Genomic DNA, 19,967 nt, shown 5'->3' with positions numbered 1-19,967 from the left:
TATATTATTGTGGAGATATTAGCCCGGGGAAAACCCGACCCCACACGTTCAATATGTACACAACTTTCCAAGAAGGATCACGCCAGGATAAATATTTATGAACTGTGGTGGAAATAATTGTGAAATAGAACCTCAGGTGAGACTTGTTCAATCTCCAAATCGCTTTACATAGACAATATCAGGGTTGTCAATCATACAGTCTTGTATTTAAGACTGTAAACCAGCCAGAATGGCAAATTCAAGACCAGAACCTTGCTTCTTTATTAGACAGAAAAACAGAAAGTACAAATGTGTGTTGTGGTCCAATGAGCCCATGTTTCATCCTGTTTTTTTGGGGAAAAAAATACATTTTGGTCTCAGTGTCAAAGACAAAAGGGACCATCCAGACTGTTATCAGCGAAAGCTGCAGTAGCCAACATATTTTATGATATATGCATACATCAGTACGCACAGAATGGGTACCATTGATGAGGACATGTATACTGCGATTTAGAGGGTCATGCTGCCATAAAGGTGAAGGTCTTTTTTTTATGAAGTCCATGGTTGTTTAAACAAGACGATGCCAGGCCTCATTTTGCATGTGCTACAACAGCATAGCTTCATAGACACAGAGCGCATGTGCTTGACTGGCCTGCCTGCAGTCCAGATTGGTCTCGTATTGAAAATATATGGCACATCATGAAGAGGAGAATCAGGAAACTGAGTCCAAGGGCATCTGAAGTCTTGAATAAGGCAAGAATGGGCAAACATTCCACTTGCAAAATGAAAATGGGATTTTGTCATATATACACATGTACAGTGCAATGAAATTCTTCTTCCACATATCCCAGCTTGATTGGAAGCTGGGGCAGAGCGCAGGGTCAGCCATTTTATGGCGCCCCTGAAACAGACAGGAATAAGGGCCTTGCTCAAGGGTCCAACAGTGGCTGCATAGCAGAGCCTAGATTTGAACAGACACATCTTCCGATTGGTAGCCCAAATCTCTACCCACTAGGCTACCACCACTGCCAGTAAGTATGTGGACATTCCTAATAACTGAGATCAGTTGTTTCAGCCACACCCATTGCAAATAGATACATTGTTTATATACAATAAATTCTATACTTTTACGTAATCTTGGACAAATGCCCTTTTCTGTTCTGGCATGATTGAGGAGATTTGAAAAGACATGGTTTAACAAGAGGAACTCTCTTAGACAACATCAGTGCCTGAACTTACAAATCCTTTTTTAACCGAACGGATGGCTGGTTTTAAAATAGTATATCCAACAAGCCTGTAGTCATGTTTCTAAATTCCTTTGACCATACAGTTAATCGCCATGAGTAATGCATCCAGATGTTTCATCCTGTCAGTAAAATCAGTATTACTGTCTTAGAACCTCTGTTCTAAATACGTCCACAAGTGTCTCAGAGCAAGATTGCCGATCGTGGATTACTTTCCTCCTCAGTTATGAATATGAAGATATTTGATGGGCGTAGTAATTAGGTTAATGTATTTTAAGTGTTTTTATTTTTAGACAGGAATTGCAGTTTGTCAGGAGGAAATGGTTTGTGGTGTGAGAAACCAAACTTTGGAAAGTGGAACAGTTGGATCTGTTAGGATTTATGATGGCTCACTAATTGAATGTGGTTTGGCATCAACTGCAAAGAGTTTTACTCTCTAGAGGGTTCTTAAAACAAACATAAAACAAACCAAATGGCACTAAGAACTTCCAGCAGTACTGTTTTAACAACAGGAAACCACATTAAGGAGCAGTTTTATACATGCGAAATGGACAGATCAAACTGTCAGGTGGTGCAGCGGTAAAATACGTTAGCACACCAGAGCTGGGTTTTCGAATACAGTAGACCCTTAAGTTACGAACGGTTTACCATACGAACATTTCGGGTTACGATCTTTTTCAACTTAACGTACGAAAAAATTTTGGATTTCGAACAGAAATTCGTGAAACACGTGACGTCACAAAGAAGTTGACTTCAACCGTCTCTCTCTCTCTATATATATGTAGTGAGCGAACATTTGGACAGCGGACGGTGTTTTTCCCGGTGTTTTCTTTATATTTTGTAAAATTCAATATTAAAATGTCCCCAAAGAATGTGCAGAGGAAGCATAGTGCTGAGAAAATGATAATATCACTATTTGGTGTGTTGTATAATTACTCCTGCCAGTAGCTGTCACTGTGTATCAGACAGAGGGGACAGTAAGTGAGAGAGAAGAAGGAATTTGGCTCAGTAAAGTATTCTTTCTTTCATTCAATTACACCTACAAAATACAACACTATTGAAATAAAAAAGGAAATAGTAGAGAAATATGAGAGTTATTGTTGTTTCTGGTACATACATTTTATAAAAAGAAGGAAATTTATTACGGTGCATAGTACAGCACACGTACTGTACTGAAATGTGGTGTGTGTTTTATGTACAGTACTACTGTGTATTGTTGTTTATTATTGTTTATTACAGGAATGTCTTTTCTATAATTTAAGATTAAGGGAAAATATTCTTGTTTTATAACAAAAAAGACCATTTAAGACATTAGAAAGCTTAGGTAAGGGGGTGGTTTGGGAGGTCTGGCACGGATTAATTCTATTTACATTATTTCTTATGGGAAAAATAGGTTTAACTAACAAACATTTTGACTTAAGAACAGCCCTTCGGAACCAATTAAATTCGTAAGTCAAGGGTCCACTGTACATCGTATCGAATCTCAGCTCTGCCATCCGGGTGGGCTGGGTGGCTATATGAATAACGATTGGCTGTTGTTCATAGGCTTAGGGGCAAGCCGGATCATGGGTCCTCATAACTGGTGCAATTACGACCCCTGCTGGCTGATTGATGGCGCCTGCACAGGGCTGAAAAATAATGCTGGTCAGGGTGTGGCTCTCATTTACATTTACATTTTCAGCATTTAGCAGACGCTTTTATCAAAGCGACTTACACAATGAGCAGAACACGATGAGCAATTGAGGGCTAAGGACCTTGCTCAGGTACCCAACAGTGGCAACTTGGTGGTGGCAGGGCTTGAACCGGCAACCTTCTGTTTACTAGTCCAGTACCTTAAACACTGAGCTATAACTGGCCCCACTGGCTCTCTGTGCACAGTGCTGATAGGTATATATGAACTCGACACTTGCGGGTGAAAAATGCAGTCTGAACTGAGCACGTGTCGGAGGGGGCGTGTGTCAGTTGAGAAGCATCCTCAGTCAGCGGTGGAGGGTTGAATCGTTGGAGGATGCAATCAGGGTAATTGGACAACTAGATTAGGGGAGAAAATTGGGGGAAAAATAGAAAATAAAAAAACAAACATTATTAACAAAGAGATGCTAATGAACAAGGACATGTGGACAAAGAACTGTCTGACTGTAAGATTTTATGGCAAATCTGCAAACATGGGCCTGGGCACATTTGAAGGGCTATTTAGTTAGCAAGCCATTTAATTCACTTCACTTCTTTATTGATTTATTGAACAGGTTCAGCCTTCGTTCATTTTATTACTGAGTATAGCATTGTAGCTAATATGACAAATAATGCATTTCACTAATTGGCAGTGCATCAATACTCAAAAGGTGTTCAGCCTTTGCGGATGGTGGGAATGGGAAAACAGGAAAAAGCCTTCCCCAAACTGTTGCCACAAAGTTGCTGATAAAATGGACAGTGTGTGTAGAAACCAGGTGGTTTTAATGTTATGGCTGATCAGTATATATAAGGAATACTGGTTTCAATTAAAGGTTTAAAAACAAACACATGGTCACTTAAACTGTGGAGGAGAAATCTTCCATCAAGCAAAATTTGCTCTTGCAAATGACTGAATAATATATGTCACTAGTCCATGACTGTCCTCTCTCTCTATTTTCATATAACAGTAGTTGATATAATTGTAGCTTATTTGTTGATTGTTTTTATGATTTAAGGAGCATTAAAGTCCAACTGTCTTTAAGTTTCTAGCACTAGCTAAACATTTACTTCAGGTTGTTATGTGGAAAATGGTCCACATTTTTTACGTCCTGTTGGTCGTTCCCAGCTTTCCTCCTGTCATCTCTGGCAGGGGAACTAAGAGAGATTTTCAGTTCAGATCTCAAGCCTTTCAAACACCTGTTGTGCTTGGCATGCTGACTGTAAAGCTAACCCATTAACAGCAGCTCTTCTCACTGACTGTTCACAATGTGCCGTCTCATGCTGATTCGCGTTCCTCATTGTTCTGACTGCCAGAGGTGCTTAATCATTTCAGATTGCTTAAACGAGAAGCATTTACTCCTCGATAGGTGTTATAGAAAGAAAAACACGGAACATCTTGTTTTACTTTATTTTTCATTTGCACAGTACCCTTGGATAATGGGTGTAGCTGTGGCGCGCTTTCAGTCATTGTGGTTAACTGGAATGTTTGAGTCTGAATGCTAGACTGTGACTGCCAAACCATAATCGCAAATATTTATTTATTCTATGTGACAGGAACTCACCTGAACATAACTTGATGCGGCGTCTGATTTCTTCTGCCCTTAACGTGACCTGTAATTCAATCTAGGTGTTAAAACAGGTTAAAATGAATCCTTAACCCAAAAAACAACCAGAAGATTGACAATGCTGATAAAGAACATGCATCATTGCTTTATGTCAACAGCGCATGTGTTGTTTTTGGACTTACACTGGGCAGGATTTCCTGTGGATTTGTATAGTCTAGATTTGGCTGCATATGTTAAAACCCGGACCTTCTATATAGACACTTGAATTGGACGCTTTAATTTCAATTCGCTGTCATTGATTACTGATTTATTCGTGTTTGTGTTCTGTTCTGTTGTCTCAGGTTGAAACTCTCCAATGAGGAAATGAAGAGGGCCATCCTGACTATGGATGAACAGGAAGATCTGCCCAAGGACATGCTGGAACAGGTATGTGGTCAAGATTTGTTGCAGCATCAGGAATTAAAATGATACACATGATATGACCAAAAGTATGTGGACACCTGACCATTGGGCTGTACATTTAATTCACTCCCATTAGAATTAATATGGACATTTATCCACAGTTTACAACAGCCAATTCAGTGTTTGCTTTTTTCTTTCTTGGGAGGTGGAAGGAAACTGAAGGTACTAGAATAAAACACCCCAAACCTACTGACCGGGTTGTGAGAACCCAGGTCTGCAGCACTTATTTTACCAGTTGTGCCAATATGCTATCAGCTAGCATACAAATTCAGCCAAAAGGTGTTAGACAGGGTTGCTGTCAAGGCTCTGTGTAACCAGTCAAATTCGGAAGCAATTATTAAAGGCTTTTGATTTGTGCACAGGTGTATTACACAATGCTGATTTAGATGATGCTATTTCCCCAATCTTTTGGCAGAACATTAGTTTAAAAGCCCAAAATTGCTACAGTCGTGGATTTTCCTTTACTGTAAGGGTCCAAGTTCAAACCATGAAAGAAAGAACGGCCACATATTTTTGTCTCTAAGATGTGTTGATAAAAAGCAGCATGCTCTACACCTAGATCTGCTGGCAGCTATTAAAAACAGTGCACATCGTGAGCAGTGGGAATGATGGAAATGCTGGGGTGCAGCGTTTGGGTTTGTAGGAATGTTGGTTCATTTCGGCGTCTTTCTGTGCTGCAGATGTTGAAGTTTGTCCCTGAGAAGAGTGATGTGGATCTGCTAGAGGAACACAAACACGAACTGGACCGCATGGCCAAGGCCGACCGCTTCCTCTATGAGATGAGCAGGTGGGAGAAAACACAATATACAGAGGCACAAATCATAACAGTGTAAAGTAAATGCCATAGATGTGTGAGTGCAGTGGTTGTCAGCCAGGGGGAGGGCCCATTGCATTTGATTGAGAAAAGTAAAATAGACAGCTCCTGTATGCCAACGGCCTACTGATCTTGCCATGTCATGTCAATGTATTTTAAACTACATATAGCCTACATTGGGTCTTTTTGAATGGACAAATGAGAAAACTCCCACCAACAGTTACCAGAAGCAAATGCACTACATCAGCCAAAATCTGAAAATACAGAGATATTTACATTCATCATTGATTCTTTGAATTTCCCATAAACAATAACACATTACCCTTTGTTATTATCACTGAAAGCTTAAGAATATCCTTTTAACCTGTGTCAAGAGGGTCCGAGAAAGTTTCACTACTCAGCTTTTTTTTGGAAGTGGGGGTCAGAGTGCAAGGGCACCCATTGTACTACCCACAGCACTACCCACAAGGCAATCACTGTCCTGACTCGACTTATACTGCATGTAGTAATTATTTAGTTCATCAGTAGGAAGGGTAATATGCTATTTTATTAATAAACTGCTTCGGACCTCAAATGCCGCATAATCTTGAATACTCTCTGATTATGACATGAGTGTATTTATTTTGTTTTGGTGTTCTCTTGGTGTCCTGCTGTTCAGCTCCCATTTTGCACAGTATATCCACACTGTTGCAGTTGGCTGCTGTATATTAACCCAGAGGCTCAAGAGAACATTATTATTATCATTATTATTACAACACCCAGGACTTTACAGTCACTTTATTTAGCCAGTTCTTACCCTGCATCTTGTACATGCAGCTCTGATCAATCAGCCATTCCTATTACCTGTAACTGTTGAGTTTAAAAAAGCTTGGAATCCCAAGCTTTTACGTCTTTTACGTAGGAACATTAATATTTGCTGTAACAATAAGCAAAGCCCCTTCGTAGCTACAGAACTATTTTGGCTGAAGAAGCTGATGGTGCAGGTGCTTTGGAAAATATCTGACTTTTTATGAGACGTCATTAAATGTGGAGTTTATTTGCTTTCTTCTCCAATGTGGCTCTTTGAGGTTTCTGTGATATAGGCAGTAAAGACTCCCATCTAGGAACAAGCTGACTTTGTCTGAAAGAATCCTGCACTGCAGTGATTGTAAATGCTCAGGTGACCTCTGTACTCAACAGAGGAGTGCCGAATGCAGCACCGAGGTGCTATGTTCAACACTTAGGCTTATGGGTCTGTTTGTATTTCTATCCTTTACTTTTGTTATATAATCAATCACTGTCAGTTGAAATACACATTTAGAGGCACCAAAAGAGCATTTGTAGGGTTAGGTACAAATGCTGAATGATAGGACTTGGCTTGCAAACGATGTTCCAAGTTATTTCGAAGGTTTTCAGTGGGGTTTTGGTCAAATCTCTGTCAGGTCACTAGTGTGTCTCCACACCAAACTTGTTTAACATAACATATTTATGGGGCTCAAGCTAGAAATGTTTTGGTTTTGACTAGGGCTGTCACACGATTAAAAATTTTAATCGAGATTAATCGCAATTAAAGAACCAAATTAATCGCGATTAATCGACTGCAAAAAAACTAAGCAAATTTGAACAGTTATGCACATTTTTATCGCAAGAAGATTTTATAAAATTATGATAAAATTATTAAATCTAAATTATCTTTAGAAAGCCAGCCAACGCCTATATAGAGTTGTTAACAGCTACCCATCTTTCAGCCAGTTATTTAAAATGACAAGTCTTCACATTATCTGGCAAAAGTGAGGATCTTTTCATAACCCTGCCACTGGAAACAGGCACTCGGGGTACTAATATGAACCATTTCTAGATGCAACACGTATAACGTCATGTAGACCCACATCGTTAACTATGTTAAAGCGTCTACAGTCCATTGCGATCCATTTAACACCAGTGTTTAATGTTCCCACAACGTGTATAGTCCATGGACTTTCCATCCAAATTCCTCTGAAATAAAGTTGTCTGAGCTCATTTTGTCTGTAATGCGCATCCGTGCGTGCAGACGCCTGACAAGACAAAGGCGTGCTTCATCCAAAGATGTTATTAAAGCGTCAATTAATAACTGTAATTTTGTCTAGTGATGATTTCTCATGCTTTTTGAAAACAAAAATTATCATTCAAAACACCCCGACATTTCACAATATGTAGCAGCAGCAGCAGCTCGAGTAATTTGTAACTCACGACGCAAACTGGAAAAAGACTCGCGTTATCACTATACAGTATAAACACAATATTGCTGTGTTAAAGCGGTGCAAATTACCACAGTGACGTATGTTTAAAGTGGCACAAACATAGCCTAATAAAAATCGATTAAAATTTTAACGTGTTAATCGCAATTAACGACAGCCCTAGTTTTGACACACAATGTTGCCACAAAATTAGAAGCATAATTTGACACACCTTTTAGCAATTGGTGTTCAAGAACTTGAAGTCAATAATTAGGAGAAGTGTACATAAAATTCATACCAACAATAACTCCCCAACTGCCCAAAACTCCACAAAAAATCCCAAAAATCAAAATGAAACAAAAACCAGAAAAATATAGATTTATAAATTATAACTGCTTTTTAATGCTAATATGTTTTTTCTTTATGTCTGCTCTATCTTTTCAAATGCCTGACAGAATAAACCACTACCAGCAGAGGTTACAGTCTCTGTACTTCAAGAAAAAGTTTGCAGAGAGGATTGCAGAAATCAAACCTAAAGTTGAAGGTGTGTAACTTTCTCTCTGCATTCTCATGTTTGTATGTCATCCTTTAATCACCTATTTGGCTGACTTGTCAGATAACTGGGTATGTGTGCTTTATATAGGACTGAAGTTAAGTAAAGGTGATAATAAACAAGGCTTGTGTTTGTCCTCCAGCATTAACGAAAGCCTCTAAAGAGGTGTTGCAGAGCCGGAACCTAAAACAGCTGCTCGAGGTGGTGCTGGCATTCGGCAACTACATGAACAAAGGTCAGAGAGGAAATGCGTTCGGCTTCAAAGTGTCCTCACTCAACAAGATTGCTGACACCAAGTCTAGCATTGACAAGTAAGAAACCCTGTTTTAATAGCTGTGTTACATGTTACATGCATTTCTCGGATGGTTTTAGGTACTCCTGAGCTGCAGCTTAGACGGTGAACTCTGCACTACATTCTTACTGATTTACATGAAGCCATTTGGCTGATTCAAAGCCACTAACGATTAGGGTGTATTCACATAAGAAGCGGCAAAACCGCTTAGGCGCTGGCTGTGCCGTTGTTTCCTATGGAGTGTGGCACTTTTGCCACCTTGGGCTCATGATTTTTGTGTTTGATGCGGTGCTCAAAGTTTACCTGATTAAACTTTGACCCATTTTGCCACTAACCTTTCCAAAGCGCCTTCAATGAGACGAACTGTTTGATATGATGTGGTAAAAGCAACTCAGACAGTACGAACAACACTTAGCATAAACAAAGCTTATCGTGGCTTATTGTATTAAAACAATGACCAAAGAATTCAGTTAGTGGAGAGAACTTATGACCATTAATAATTAAGAGGTTTAGTGTTCCTATGTCGTTCATTTAATACATTAAACCACGTTAACCTTTTTCTAACCATAAGTGTTTTAGACTTTCAGAAATGCTGATTCTCACAATTTCTCGGCACCCCAAGCTATAACACAAGTTTACAAAAAGGAGAAAAACACAGCTAATCATAGATGTCAGAATGGATTTGACAATTATTCCACACAAATGCATATTCGTCTCCTATTTTCACATTAATGAGGTTTTACTTAACAATGGCAGCTTGGTGGTGGTGGGGCTTCAACCCTGAACATTGTCATTAATAGTCCTGTACTTTAATCAGTGAGACACCACTGCTCAGTACTAGCAACAAGGTACTGGGGGGTATAATACCTGTACTACTAAGGTAGTCTGAGTGAAAAGGTTAGAATTTTCAAGATGGGTATTTGATCCACTCATTACATTTAGTACATTTGCAGCCACCTATTATACCAAATACTAAGAATTTATGCTTACTATATAAAATGTAATTAAAAACCGCATTGTATTAAACTGGAGAAACTCAAAGCCCAACAGTGGCTGCATGGCTGAACTGGGATTCCAACTTTTCAGTTGATAGCCCAAAGCTCTACACACTAGGCTACCACTGTCCCTTACAATACCACTGTAGTTATTCCTTTAACGATGTTAGGGGTAATATAAACCTTTGTTCCAAAAGTTTTTTTCCATAAACATTAGACACTTTAAATATCAACCACCTAGGCCACTCAGGTGGCGCAGCGGTAAAAACTAACGCTGGAACAGAGCTGGGATCTCAAAAACATCGTATCGAGTCTCAGCTCTGCCTGCCAGCTGGGCTGAGTGGCCACACGAACAACGATTGGTCTGTTGTTCAGATAGGGGTGGGATTAAGCCGGATAGGGTCTCTCTCATAACTGATGCGACCTCTGCTGGCTGATTGATGGCGCCTGCACAGAGATGAGAAAAGAGTGCTGTCAGGGTGTGTCTCTCCGTACACAGTGCTGAGCTGCACTGCACTCGTCAAAGTGTAGGTGACAAGATGCATACGGCATGCTGCCCACGTGTCGGAGGGGGCGTGGGTTAGCTTCGTTCTCCTCAATCAGAGCGGGAATCGGCATTGGTGGAGAGGAAGCATGACCCAATTGGGCAATTGGACGCGCTTAAGGGGAGAAAAAAGGGAGAAAATGCATAAACAAAACAAAAAATATATTTATATATATCAACCACGTAATGGCATACTTTTATCCACTATTTGATTTGCTAATCAGTACATAACATGAAAGTGCGTGAAGTACAGCGTATAAAACAAAGCTCAGGTATTCCACAGACTCTTTAATATTCTAACTCTCTTTCCCTCTCTGCTTTACAGGAACATCACCCTACTACACTATCTGATCACCATCCTCGAGAAGAAGTATCCCAAAGTCATGCAGTTTCCTGAGGACCTCCAGAACGTCCCGGAGGCAGCAAAAGTCAAGTAGGTCTAGTGGCAAACAGACCAGCAGCTTGCTTACGATTTATGACTCCTTTAGGTCTGTTTGCACAGAATGGATTTCGGAAATGGTTTGTTGTGGTCACTTTGACCTTCCTCCGCTTGAGCAGGCAGAGTTGCCTATACATGCAGAGAGAAACAGATTTATGTTGTGAGGAAACAGGACCCGGGTGTCGACTTGAGAAGTCGTTGAAATGTGAAAATGCTCTCCGGAGAGTTTTAGCAGAACTGGAGTAATAGGGAGTCAAGGCCACCATGAAGTCACAAGAATAGGTTCTTTTGTCTGAGATTTTAAAGCTTTTAAGGGATTACGACTGAATCATTGATATTCTTAGACTCAGACTCAGTCCTGACTTGAATTGCATATCAAATAAGACTTCACGCTAGTGTAAACATGCCTTCAGTCTAGATCAGGACTCACCCAGCAAACATAAAAGCTGTCCTGTCATCATCGAGCCGTAACCCATAGAGCCAGGGTGGCTAATGTAATGAGCCACGCCTCTCATGCGGTCACAAGACACTTGATCTCATCTCAGAGAGTGGAAAGTGAGAGCGAGAGAACAGCTAATTCAGTGTCAGCCTACCACAGAAGCAGAATTGACATTGTTTAAGGGAAATGATGACACACACTGTACTGTACTGTTTGTTGTTTTTCTTTTTTGTTTTGACACATTTAAATGAACCGTGTTTGTTGGGATTTTGATGGCATGGTTTGTGTCCACAAGTAATGTAATCTGATTGAACATCTGATCGATACGAACATTTCTATTTTAAAGAAATTGGACAGTGCCGTCCTCCAGTAACTTGATGAGCATTAAAATGATCACCAGAAAATTTTACACACATTTATTACATTCATTCAGGACAGGTAGTCACTCATTACACAACATTCATCAGTTCAAGTTTTAATGTCAATTTTGTATCTCCAAGTCATCTCACTTGTATGTCTTTGGACTGTGGGAGGAAACCGGAGCTCCCGGAGGAAACCCACGCAGACCTAGGGAGAACATACAAACTCCACAAAGAAGGGTAATAACCGGAATAAACCCAGGACCTTCTTTCTGTGAGGCGACAGTGCTACCCAACGAGCCACCGTGTCGCCCACAAAAAAAAAAGTAAATCAGCAGATCTCAGCCGAATTAAACACATATGTTAAATAGCATCTAAATGATTCATACCATATTAGAATATTAGACACATTAGAATAACAAATGTTTCTGATAAAAGGTAAAGATGCCCCATATCATGCAGTATGTCCAAACGTGCTAGAGCGTGTCATTTATGACCGCAAGAGGCAACAGACAGTAATGGCAAAAAACATTAAGGAACTGTTCAACAACACAAGACACTCCTAACATTCCTGTCAATAGGAATCCTGTGTGTCCTGTGTTGCCATAATAAAGCAACACATATTATGGACATGCATAGACATAATTTCACTAAATATAACAGAATAGTGAGTAAAAGACATATCACCGCCTGCCTCAACATTTACATTACATTTTACATTTACATTTTCAGCATTTAGCAGACGCTTTTATCCAAAGCGACTTACACAGTGAGCGGAACACAATGAGCAATTGAGGGTTAAGGGCCTTGCTCAGGGACCCAACAGTGGCAACTTGGTGGTGGCAGGGCTTGAACCGGCAACCTTCTGTTTACTAGTCCAGTACCTTAACCACTGAGCTATCAACATGGCGCAAAAAATTTTTTAAACACACACATGTAAACACTTTATTTCTTTTAGTTCCTTTCCAGAAATAATGCTAATGTCCAGTGAATCTGCAAACTGAAGCTTACTAAATTTGGAACATAATTCTAGCATTAACTTTGTAAATTTCTTCTTAGATTTTCTCTGTATTGGTCTGTATTGAATGCTTTTATTCATCAGATGCAATTTTTAGACTTTTTCTCTCTATTTTTCCCCCCCACATATAGTATGACTGAGCTGGAGAAGGAGATCAACAACCTGCGCAGTGGTTTGAAGAGTGTGGAGAGTGTAAGCACTGATACTCTATACTGCACGTTTTCATTATCCACCATCATTACTCCACTTCTGCTGCACTTACATACATCTGTTTCTCGGTTATGAGATCCTGTTTACCACCCTGTAAACAAACTTAAGTGCATCTCTCTGATCTTTTATCATTTACAGGAGCTCGAGTTCCAGAAGCAGTGTCCACAGGAGGCGGGCGATAAGTTTGTGTCTGTGGTCAGCCAGTTCGTCACGCTCGCCAGTTTTAGCTTCTCTGATGTGGAAGACTCGCTCAACGAGGCCAAGGAACTGGTGAGTGTGTAGGCGTACTTGTTTGTGTGCGTAAGGTGTCGAATGAGAGGAGATCCATGGCTCCCTTTGGACGCCAGCTGTAGAAACAGGCTGTAATGAGCCTACGTAACAGCCTGCTGGGTGCAGGGAGATGCCCTCTGACCTCCTGCAGCGAGCGCTTCCTATGTAGTGACCCTGGCACTCGTCTCAGTCCCTGGGGGCATGACAGGACATTGAAACCCTAACAGGACACACACCACCTTGCTTCCTGCATCTGTGCTAAGGGCAGTAATAATGCACACTTGGTACATCTCAGTAAACTAGACAAATGTAAACTGTAGCGGTAATTTTAATACTTTGCATGAAAAAATATTTGTCCCCTTGTGTTATTTTTTGTTTGTGCATATTTATTGCACAAAATTATTTATTTATTATTTTTATCAATCGCTTTATCCTGGTTACTGGCCTCACAACAAGAATAACCTGGACAGGGCGCCACCTAAACACAGGGCTTTAGCCATCCCCCTCAGACATAGCAACAAACATGTCTACGTAAAGCCAGCAGGCTTTTTCAAATTTTTCTCTTTTGGACATAATGACTCTCACTGTGGTGTACTGCAGTCCCAGAGCTCTGGAAACTGGTAGCCCTAACTCATCCACGGCAGCCTCTCCGATGTACAAGGGTATACTTCCTGCGAAACTAAGTTCGCGAGTGCCGCACAAAGCCGAACGCGCCTTCGCGAGCTTACAAGCTGGCATACTTCTAGCAGTTTCGTTTTGCCTGTCACGTCTGCTCCACAGCTGCAGGTGATGCTGTGACTACCGAAAAACGATGGACAAAGGTGTGATCGGCTTTACCAAGGGCAGAGCTGGGGAGGGGTTTGTAGCTGGCCTTAACTGCACTGTAGCAGTGGTCCAATGTCTGCTCAGCCCAAGTGGGAAATGTATTATGTTGTATTTAGGCAAGACCTTCCTCAGATTTGCCATGTTAAAGCCCCCCACACCAATAAAAACAGCATCTGGCTATGAGTTTTCCAGACCATTAATGGTCTCATACAGAGAGTCCAGTGCACTGGTTTTGTCTGCCTGAGGTGGGATGTAAGTCAGAGTTAGAATAACTGAGCTAAACTCGCAGGGGAGGAACAAAGGTCGGACTTTAACTATAATGAGTTCGACATCAGGGGAGCGGTGGTTAGCAACAACTGAGACATCTGTTCACCAGCGAGAGTTCACAAAAACACACACCCTGCCGTCTCTGTGCTTACCAGAGTCTGGTGTTCTGGTCTGGTGGTGAATAGTAAAGCCATGCAGTGTGGCTCTGTTATTTGGAACCGTAGTGTCTAGCCATGTTTCTGTGGAAGGGAACACACAGCAGTTCCTGATGGCCTGCTGGAACTTAATTCTAGCATTAAGTTAGTCCATTTTGTTTACAAGTGACTGAACATTTGCCTGTACACAGAATCCCTGCACATCTGGCTCTTTTGTGCTTCCTTTTCTTTCACTGGCGCAAGTGTAAACAAACAGGCAGATGCACCACGCAGGGACAGAAGGGACTCCTGCCGCCCAAACTTTGTGAATCGCCCACAAAGTATGTTGTTAGTTATATACTGATGTCTAGGAGGGTTTAGTGATCGTTTTGTACAACAGAATTAGAGATAATTACAGAAAGACCTAGATCTAAAACAGTAAAACACCAAAAACTGATTTTTGGAGCTTTTACCCGGAGCCTCATCAGTGCAGACATCTTTTGGTGCACCGGAACAAAACCTGACCAGTGGAGTCTCGGTGGTGATGCACTCTGTGGACATGATGACAAAACATCTCACCCTTGGTCTCTTTTCCCAATACTTTTATGGTTTGTTCAGATACATTTTTGCAAGCCTATGTCATGCTGACATATTCTGTTTGGAAGAGGGCCCATCATTCTAACCCATTAGAGAGCCAAAAATGTATTTAGATACCAATAGAATGAAGAAACCGACATTCACTGTATTTGTATGAGCCCAACTTTCTGTCAGTGAGGCATCCACATCTGTGAAAATTCACTTCATCCTAATGGTGTTCAGTGGGGTTGAGGTCAGGGTTCTGTGCAGGCCACTGGGCATCTGGAGTTCCTCCACACCAGACTCATCAAAGCATGTATTTATAGACATTTATTAGTGCATAGGGACCCAGAAAAGTGTTGCCAAGAGTTAGAAGCATATAATTATTTTATTTCATTAATTTAACACACCAGTTAGCAGCGGGTGTGTCGGAATAATTTAACTAAATTATTACTTTTGGCTATATAGTCTGTAATTAAAAGCTACAAAGAATTTTGCCATCTCTTTACGATCATGAATCTCTTTGCACCATTGCAACTCTATCCTTCAGAAAAACAGAGCAACGGTGGGTCACTTAAATCAACGAAACAGGGCCGCTCAGGTGGTGCAGCGGTAAAAACACACGCTGGAACCAGAGCTGGGATCACGAATACATTGTATCGAATCTCAGCTCTGCCTGCCGGCTAGGCTGAGCGGCCACATGAACAACGATTGGCCTGTTGTTCAGATATGGGCGGGACTAAGCCGGATGGGGTCTCTATCTCATGACTGGTGCAATTACGACCTCTGCTGGCTGATTGATGGTGCCTGCACAGAGATGAGAAAAGAGTGCTCTCAGGGTGTGTCTCTCCGTACATAGTGCTGAGCTGCACTGCACTCGTCAAACTGTAGGTGCATAAGATGCATACGGCATGCTGCCCACGTGTCAGAGGGGGCGTGGGTTAGCTTCGTTCTCCTCAATCAGAGCAGGGATCGCATTGGTGGAGAGGAAGCATGACGCAATCGGGCAATTGGATGTGCTAAAAGGGAAAAAAAGGGGGAGAAAATGCATACAGAAAATATGTATTAAAAAAAAAAATCAACGAAACAAACAAAATCAAGGTAAAGAAAAATGTCGACAGAAAAAAGCCATCATTGGCCACACGGAATAAACACATTTAAGCAGCATTGCAGTGCAACAACTGTTAGTATTTTTCCCTTCAATTTCTTGCTGTTTCTTCTAACTGGCATGCGACAATGTTTTCCTCATCTTCCACTTATCCCCTCTTCACTGTGTACCAGAACCTGGGCCCCCACTTTACCATATTAAGAAGAAAACTTAAAAAAAAAAAAAAAGTGTAAGAGGGACAGAAAACAAGCTTGTAATCTTTATTTTATGGATTAGGCTCATACCGCCCTATAGAAGCTTTGGCCCATATGTCTGTGATAAAACAACATCAAAGGCATCTAGGGAGGGCTCGGCCTCCTTCCCTGTGGAGAGGCAGCACAAGAATATATGGGTGCCATATCAGCGTCACCTTCTCTTTTCCACTCACTCTTGGGCTTAGGCTGTAATTAGCCACTGATAAAATTGAGCCTAACGAGAGAGTTCAGAGCTAGACTACCGGTAGGGAAATACCAGCCATGTGTGACGGGGTTTATTTACTACACCAAAAATAGACTCTGTTTTGTTCTGCTTTTTTACTAACAGAACTACATATTAAGACATGATGATTTATGTCCTATTTTAAGACTTAAAAATATTTAATAAATGTTGACAAGTTCTGCAAAACACTTTCTTTTTTTATGTTTTTCTAGTTTGTTAAAGCAGTAAAGCACTTCGGTGAAGATACAGGGAAGACGCAGCCCGACGAGTTCTTCGGCATATTTGACCAGTTTCTCCAGGCTTTTTCTGAGGCAAGACAAGAGAACGAGAACATGCGCAAACGCAAAGAAGAGGAGGAACGCCGGGCACGCATGGAGGCTCAGGTTGGGAACTCAGAAGGTCATTTATCCATTGCTATTCAACTGAGTATGATCAGAAGAGCTATAGTCACATAGTTAAGACTTGTGACGCCTGGTTTAGCTGGAACTAATTACGCACGTCACCTATGAGGAAGTATGAGTGGATCAGACACAGCAGCATTGCTGGAGTTTTTAAATACCGTGTCCACTCACTGTCCACTCTATAAGACACTCCTACCTAGTTGGTCCACCTTGTAGATGTAAAGTCAGAGACGATCGCTCATCTATTGATGCTGTTTGAGTTGGTCATCTTCTAGACCTTCATCAGTGGTCACAGGACGCTGCCCATGAGGCGCTGTTGGCTGGATATTTTTGGTTGGTGGACTATTCTCAGTCCAGCAATGACAGTGAGGTGTTAAAAAACTCCTAACACACAACCACCATGTCAGTGTAACTGCAGTGCTGAGAATGCTCCAGACCTGATCCAGACTAGACCTGAGGTCTAGTCATTGTTTAGGCCAATAAAATAGTAGGGCTTTATGAAATGTATCACAAACACCCACTAGCTACCTCTATGTCATCTTTTCCAAAGCCTTCACTTTGCTTCTCTCATTCTTTCACAGTTAAAGGAGCAGAGAGAGAAAGAAAGAAAGGCTCGGAAGGCCAAAGAGAATGGGGAGGACAACGGTGGCGAGTTCGATGACCTGGTTTCAGCTCTGCGTTCTGGTGAGGTGTTTGACAAGGACCTGTCTAAAATGAAGCGAAACCGCAAACGCAACAACCAAAACGCAGATGAAGGCAGGGAGCGCCCAGTGACGAAACTCAACTTCTGAGATAACTGCTGGTTTAAATCCTAACTGCTAAGCTGCACAGCTTTGAGGCGTAGCCCTCGTCATGTAAGGACTATTCCATCAGCCATGTTCCCTAGGACTACTCTGATCTTTTACTGACAATACTGCCCCAAGGTGGTGGATATTTGGACAGCACTCCACTGCTACCCTAAAAACGCGTTTAAAGGTTGTATTGAGGTGGAGGACTTTTAAACCCCTGCTGACTGAAATGAATTGGGGTACCTGTTAATAACTAAAAAAACAAGACTGTCCTGTTCTTTTATTTTTGTCGGCTGCCAAAGTAACCTCATTTGATGCAACGTTGTTCTTGGTGCGAAAATGAAGCTTTTGCTTTGGTGCTGGTGTACCAAGACTACAGACTTGCAAGACAGGTCTAGTAGAAGTTTGACATGGCAAGAACACAAAGCAGAGGTACAACTCTTCAACGTCACAGCTTTCTCATTTTTCACATCTTGACAAGATAAACACAATGGCATTCATGAAACATGTCTGTTTTAGTCTGGCTTCAGATGTCTAGTCCACTGATAGTATATGTGGTCCAAGATAAAACCTAAAACCTAAGCTCTGTTAAGAAAACTGGTTGAACATTTGTAATGCAGCTACACGTCATTGTTTTACTTCTTTTACTTTTAAGGACCATTTTATATTGAGTGGTTTTATTTAATACTAATAAGTGACCAAGATTATGGGTTGCTTCCAACTCTGCATCAGATATCAGACCCAGGCTGGCTGAGGATCTTTTTTTTTCAGCAGTAGGCCCTGGCCTTCGTCGTTGAAAACACTGTGGGTGGGTCCCTTGTGCAGATTCTATGCATTTTATGTTGTCGTCGTCTACTTTTAAGTACGGTCATGTGAAATGTAAACTTATTTAAAAAGAAACATAACCAACCAGACCAACGCAATAATCTCTACTTTGGCTCTTCCCTTTTGTCTGGACCAGTTCCAGTCTTTTTATTTACAGTTTCAGTTTATTTAGATCTTTTACAATGTCAGCTGCCACCATTAGATTTTTGTAATTTAAAATGTCTGCCATTGTAAGATGGAGCTTAAAGGTAAATAAATGGGAGAAAATTTGATTGATTTTGTTGTAATTCTCTTAATACTTCTCACAAAATAAGTTAAAATTACATGCAACCTTGGACCAACTGGCATGAAGATTCTACTTAATTTAAATAAGTACACATTGCACCCTAGTGGTCAACATAGGTATTAAAAATGGAGCAGATGACCCTATAGTTAAACCCTGTGGTAAAAGATGAAGGTGCAACCTCATACTTCCATCTAGTGGTCGGTGATGTGGCTGAAATCCTCTATCACAGTGTACACTTGCTAAGCACTTTATAAGGTACAGTGGTACCTCCATTCATTAAAGGCTACAACTTCCATACAGATAAACTTTGTTGGTATAGAATTATTGACTGTAGCCCATTTGCTGAACACTTTTCCACCCCTATACCCCGTTAATGAATTGAACTATACCCCACTGACCGGATAATGTTTGGGTGGTGGACCATTCTCAGCACTGCAATTACACTAGCATGATAATAACTCTGTACCGTGTGTTCTGGTATATGTGTATTAGGTTTAGCAGTGTTGTTGTGATTATTAAATAGTGATTAAACTTCCTGGCCTGTTTATTAAGTGTACAGTTCGACATTTTTTCTCATGCACAATGTGTAAATCCTCCTTAAGTCATTTCTTAGTGGATAGTTTCTGATCACATGATGCTTTTGGCTTGATATTTTTTATTAAATCTCTATTCTCCTCTTAGCATTGAGTTTAAAAATCCCAACAACACTGCTGCACCAGAAACACTCATACCTGAACACAAACACACTACAACGTTACTACCACGCTAATGTCATTGCAGTGCTGAGACTGGCCCTCCACCCAAATAGCATCTCGCTTTATTATTTTGCATGTATTTTAATTACATTACATTTACATTTTCAGCATTTAGCAGACGCTTTTATCCAAAGCTACTTACAGTACTGTGACAGTATATTATCTAAGCAATTGAGGGTTAAGGGCCTTGCTCAAGGATCGAACAGTGGCAACCTGGCAGTGGTGGGGTTTGAACCAGCGACTTTTTGGTTACTAGTCCAGTTCCTTAACCACTAGGCTACAACTGCCCTGTAATTACAACCTCCAACACTTTTTGGTAGGCATCCTGTATATAAAATCTCATCATCCTCTGCTATTTTTCCTAGTTTGTCACATGAAAATTAAAAAGTATCTCTCCCCAGTCTGATGCAATTGGCATTATTCTGTAACTGTTTACAGAACTGTTTCTATGTCCTATCTATGCTGATCTTTAAAAA

The 19,967-nt window shown here is 40.9% G+C and overlaps 1 protein-coding gene across 4 annotated transcripts in view; it reads left to right on the top strand.

Moving 5' to 3' along the window:
- daam1b (dishevelled associated activator of morphogenesis 1b) overlaps positions 1 to 18,726 on the top strand; it is a 110,599-nt gene extending 91,873 nt beyond the window's left edge. For all 4 annotated transcript variants that reach the window (XM_063002229.1, XM_063002230.1, XM_063002231.1 and 1 more), the window contains 9 exons: positions 4,801 to 4,885; positions 5,602 to 5,708; positions 8,386 to 8,474; positions 8,626 to 8,794; positions 10,640 to 10,747; positions 12,701 to 12,761; positions 12,918 to 13,049; positions 16,649 to 16,819; positions 17,419 to 18,726. In XM_063002229.1, the coding sequence (XP_062858299.1) occupies positions 4,801 to 4,885; positions 5,602 to 5,708; positions 8,386 to 8,474; positions 8,626 to 8,794; positions 10,640 to 10,747; positions 12,701 to 12,761; positions 12,918 to 13,049; positions 16,649 to 16,819; positions 17,419 to 17,628 (1,132 nt within the window). In that variant the 3' untranslated portion in view covers positions 17,629 to 18,726. The remainder of the gene's footprint in view (positions 1 to 4,800; positions 4,886 to 5,601; positions 5,709 to 8,385; positions 8,475 to 8,625; positions 8,795 to 10,639; positions 10,748 to 12,700; positions 12,762 to 12,917; positions 13,050 to 16,648; positions 16,820 to 17,418) is intronic.
- Positions 18,727 to 19,967: the final 1,241 nt, after the last annotated feature.

This window comes from Trichomycterus rosablanca, chromosome 9 (genome assembly GCF_030014385.1).
Source record: "Trichomycterus rosablanca isolate fTriRos1 chromosome 9, fTriRos1.hap1, whole genome shotgun sequence".
Taxonomy (NCBI): Eukaryota; Metazoa; Chordata; class Actinopteri; order Siluriformes; family Trichomycteridae; genus Trichomycterus; species Trichomycterus rosablanca.
This window is presented reverse-complemented; position numbering and strand designations above follow the sequence as displayed.